General features: G+C 57.3%; 1 protein-coding gene across 3 annotated transcripts in view; it reads left to right on the forward strand.

Moving 5' to 3' along the window:
- OGDHL (oxoglutarate dehydrogenase L) overlaps positions 1 to 3,055 on the forward strand; it is a 26,760-nt gene extending 23,705 nt beyond the window's left edge. For all 3 annotated transcript variants that reach the window (XM_004387945.1, XM_023742082.1, XM_004387946.1), the window contains 4 exons: positions 137 to 209; positions 1,756 to 1,919; positions 2,073 to 2,227; positions 2,932 to 3,055. In XM_004387945.1, coding sequence (XP_004388002.1) covers positions 137 to 209; positions 1,756 to 1,919; positions 2,073 to 2,227; positions 2,932 to 3,055 — 516 coding nt within the window. The remainder of the gene's footprint in view (positions 1 to 136; positions 210 to 1,755; positions 1,920 to 2,072; positions 2,228 to 2,931) is intronic.
- Positions 3,056 to 4,688: the final 1,633 nt, after the last annotated feature.

A 4,688-nucleotide genomic window follows, 5' to 3' on the forward strand; every position in this document is an offset into this window, starting at 1 on the left:
GGGCGGGGGGGAGACCCGTGGGCCGGGCTCAGGGAGACCCGTGGGCCGGGCGGGGGGGGAGACCCGTGGGCTGGGGGGAGACTCGTGGGCCGGGCGGGGGGGAGAAGTGGCAGCTGGGCACCTGCTTTCCTTCCAGCTGATCATCTTCACACCCAAATCTCTGCTGAGGCACCCGGAAGCCAAGTCCAGCTTTGACCAGATGGTGTCTGGTATGTGACTGGAGCAGGGAGTGGCTCACTTAGGAAGGCCTCCAACATGGGACCTGGTAGCCCACGGCCGGTCCTCTGCTCTTGGGGCTCTTCTGTCCTCCCCTCTGCCTGCAGCTGCTGGCCATGTAGCAGCTCCTGGCACAGTGCCCTCCAGCTGCCGGAGGCTGGTATGGTGGCCGGCTGGCCTGGGGTCGTTTGGGCTGGACACTGGGGCCAGAGGAGTGCGCCGGGCCTCTCAGAAGCCACCAGCAGGGCAGGCGAGCCTAGAGGCAAGAGGCCTGGTGGAGGTCTGCCTAGTTCCAGGGGGATTTATGGGCTCAGTCAGTCATCCATCCATCCATTTGTGCACCCATGAGCCAGATGGATATGACTGGTCCTCGAGCTCTCCCAGCCCAACTCACCTGGGGGTCAGGGTCAGATGAAGCCCCTGGAGAACAAGGTATTGGAATTGTGAAAGATGAGGAGGTGTGGGCTAGCTGAAGAGTCAGTGGGGTGCAGGAGTCCCAGAGGCTCCGAGCAGAGCTGCCTGGGAGCTTGGTCCCTGGGCAGTGGGGTGGGCAGGCCAGGCAGCCCAGGGCGGCTCAGGAGTTTGTTCCAGCCTGTGTGCATCTGAGTCCCCTGCCAGCGTGGGCAGGTAAGAGCTGTGCTTTGGGAGGGGACCACCTGGCCTCACTTGGCCTCGGTGTTCTCATCTGGGGTTGGGGGCATGATGAGTAGCTTCCTCAGAGGTTTTTCTTCCATGCCTGGTACGGTACCTGGCGTGTGGTGTGAGCTCAGGAAGTGCCTGTTAGTTTTTACAGATGATGGGTTGGCTGCAGGGACCCAGGGAGGAATGTGCAGGTGCCTCCTGGGGCATCCCCTCCTTTCTGGTATGGAGACTGGGGGGCTGGTGTGCCCACAGGAGATGGACGCAGCTGCGGAGAGCAGTTTGGGGCAGGTGATGATGTCGTTAGGTAGGGTGTGACTTCACCTCCTTCTGCATCTCCTTGCCAGGCCTCCCTGTCACCCCCCACCCTAAGCTGAAATGTTGATGCTCCCCAGGGCTCTGTCTTGGCTCAGCCTCTGTCTTTACCCCTGTCCCTGTGACATCATTTGGCTCCAGGGTGCCCATTGTAGCCACAGGTCTAACACTGGGGCCGGGGGAGCCTGAGGACACTGGAGATGCAGGCCTGCTTCCAGAGTCGCCCAGCCCTCCGGGTCTGGTGCCCCTCTCGGTGCTGATGCCCCTCTGGGTGCTGATACCCCTCTCGGTCTGGTGCCCCTCTGGGTGCTGATGCCCCTCTGGGTGCTGATGCCCCTCCTGGTCTGGTGCCCCTCTGGGTGCTGATGCTCCTCTGGGTCTGGTGCCCCTCTGGGTGCTGGTGCCCCTCTGGGTGCTGATGCCCCTCTGGGTCTGGTGCCCTTCTGGGTGCTGATGCTCCTCTGGGTCTTGTCCCCTCTGGGTGCTGATGCCCCTGGGTACTGATGTCTCTTGGGTGCTGGTGCCTCTGGGTCTGGTGCCCCTCTGGGTGCTGATGTCCCTGCCATGCCCTGTTGGTCCCCCAAGGGACCAGCTTCCAGCGGGTGATCCCTGAAGATGGGGCCGCAGCGCGGACCCCTGAGCAGGTGCGGAGGCTCATCTTCTGCACGGGCAAGGTGTACTATGACCTGGTGAAGGAGCGGAGCAGCCAGGGCCTGGAGGAGCAGGTGGCCATCACTCGCCTGGAGCAGGTGCGTCTGAGCCCCTCACCCAGCCAGAGTGGCGGGCACAGTCAGGTTCCAGCCCCTGCCTGGTCCTGGGGCCAAGGCCAGTGGGGGTGGTGGGTGGGGCCCCTGTGGCTTCTGCTTCTCTTGCCCATGCCCCTTTCTCCCTACCTGCTCCAGATCTCTCCGTTCCCCTTTGACCTGGTCAAGCAGGAGGCAGACCAGTACCAAGGCGCAGAGCTGGTCTGGTGCCAGGAGGAGCACAAGAACATGGGCTACTATGATTACATCAGCCCGCGCTTCATGACCATCCTGAGCCGCGCACGGCCCATCTGGTACAGGACAGACTGGGGCCGCGGCCACCCCGCCAGGCTGGCCCATGCACCCAGGGCAGGGAAAGGAGTCCCACCTCCCATCCAGGCTATGCACACCCCATTTGCTGTGTGGCCCGGAACTAGCCATTGCCTTCTCTGGGATGCATTTGAAAACCGAGGGGCTGGGCCTGTGACCACGGCTCTGTCACTGACAGATCGGTTTTCCTGTCCAGCATCAAGGATCGCCAGTAACACCTTACGATAGCAAACGTTTGTTTCTGTTCTGCAACCAGAACGGAGTTAGAGCGTCTTTCTCAAACCTTCTGCCATTAGTGGTTAGACCAATTACTTAGCCTCTTGTAGCCTCAGGCCCTCAGCTCTCGAGCAGGATGGTCACGGGGAGGCGTGATGCCCGTAAGGCCCGCATGGTGCCTGGGAAGACGGGAGAGGAGCATGAGAAACTCAGAAGCCTTTGGGTCGTGGCAGTCTTTGTTGTCCGGTGGGTGTCTTGGGGTCCAGTGGCACAGAGGGTACAGCTGCCTCTCCCAGATCTGTGGTTGGCAGCCAGGTTTGCCCTGGGCCTGCAGCTCACTGGGAGTGTGCTGGGGCAGGAAGTCAGGCTTTACAACTTCCTCAGGTAGAGTCCCGCCCTGCTGTCCTGGGGTGGGCGTGGGGTGGGGAAATGCCGGGCCCAGCCCCCTCTTACCTTGTCTTGCCTTCCCCAGGTATGTTGGCCGTGACCCAGCAGCTGCACCGGCCACAGGAAACAGGAACACTCACCTGGTGTCACTGAAGAAGTTTCTGGACACTGCCTTCAGCCTTCAGGCCTTTGAGGGCAAGACGTTTTAGCGTTTGGCAAGGCCAAGGGGGAGGGCCGAGGGGGCTGGTGTAGGGAAGCACGGTGCCTCCCACCTAGGAGAGGGACACCTGGGCTGCACAGAGGCCCTGTGATAAAATGCACTCACTCAGCGACTGAGGCCCAGGAGCTGGCTTCCATCTTATGCTGACTTTGGCCTTCCATGTGTATTTCAGGATCTGTCAGGACTGAGAAAGCCAGAGGGGTCTGAGAGATAGCATGTCAGTCCTGAGTGTTCCCCAGCTGCCCGGGTTTTTCTGGAATTTTGTATGTGACTGTCATTCACGGTTTTTCTGGAATTTTTATGTGACTTCTCTGTCGTTCATGTTTGTAAACACAGCCACTGGGAGACCCATTTCTTTGGGCTCACCCATCCTGGCAGATCCAACTGCCTGTCTCCCTATTCTTGTTCGTTTGTAGATTCAAAGAGAATGTTCTCTTCGTGGTCGTAGAAATAGAGATTTCAGCAATAACAGCCAGGTGAAGCAAAACTGTGCTGAGTGATTTATGTGTGCTCTGTTTTATGGGGCATGTCGTATGAAACATGTCAGCTTCTGTGTGAAATACAGCCACAGCTCATGTGCACCAAAGTAGAAAACCAAATAACAGAGAAATAAAAAAAAAATGCTTAGGAGACTTTTCTGTTTTCATTTCATGTTCTAACGTGCTTTAGAGTGGGCAGGAGGTGGGAGAAAGAAGCAGGACCTGTGGAGGATAAAACATCTGCCTCAGAGCGCCACTCACAACCTGGTGGCGGGGGCGGGGGGTCAAGGAAGTTTCCCTGGAAGAAGTGATGTTTGAAGGAAGAGAAGTCCCTAGAGGAGAACCAAGGAAGATGTGGAGCAGACCCAGAAAAATGACTGCAGGATCAGGGTAGGGCAGCCTAAAGAAAAGTCAGCCTGAGTTTGGAGAAGACAGTGTTAAGTTTCTTCAGCCTTAAACACAGCTTGTTGCAGTACACTCTGAGTTGCACTCCAAGCATTCTAAATGATATAAAGTAAAGAGTAATCAGAGCTACCATCTACAGTGTGTCTTTTGTATCCTGGGCTCTCTGCTGGGTGCTTTGCATATAGTATTAAATGCTGTTTAATCTTCGCCATAGCTTTAAATGTTGGGAATAGGCCCATTCTATAGTTGAAGAAATTGAGGTTCACATGCAGTTATTTGCACTCACCTAGGAAGTGGGGGTATGGACTTGGCCCCTTTTTACAAGACCATGTTGCTTTTCTTGGGAAAGAAGTGCTTCCCACATTATGCATTCCTGGTGTAATATGGTGGTGTAGGCTCTCCCTGCAGTGGGCTGGAGCTGTGGGCAGGGAGGGCCCTGGGACACAGCAGGTGAGACACCTGGGTTCTGAGCCTGGAGACACCCTGCACGGCAGATTGCCCTCTTCCTGCATCTGAGGACCATCACAGGGTCTGGGGGGCCCCAAGGTGAGAATAGGACTGAAAAACCAAACCCATTGCTGTCGAGTCGATTCCGACTCATAGCGACCCTATAGTGCAGAGTAGAACTGCCCTATAGAGATTCCAAGGAGCACCTGATGGATTCTAACTGTTGACCTTTTGGTTAGCAGCCATAGCACTTAACCAGTACGCCAGCCAGGGTTCCTGAGAATAGGACTG

This window comes from Trichechus manatus, unplaced genomic scaffold (assembly GCF_000243295.1).
Source record: "Trichechus manatus latirostris isolate Lorelei unplaced genomic scaffold, TriManLat1.0 scaffold00200, whole genome shotgun sequence".
NCBI classification, from domain to species: Eukaryota; Metazoa; Chordata; class Mammalia; order Sirenia; family Trichechidae; genus Trichechus; species Trichechus manatus.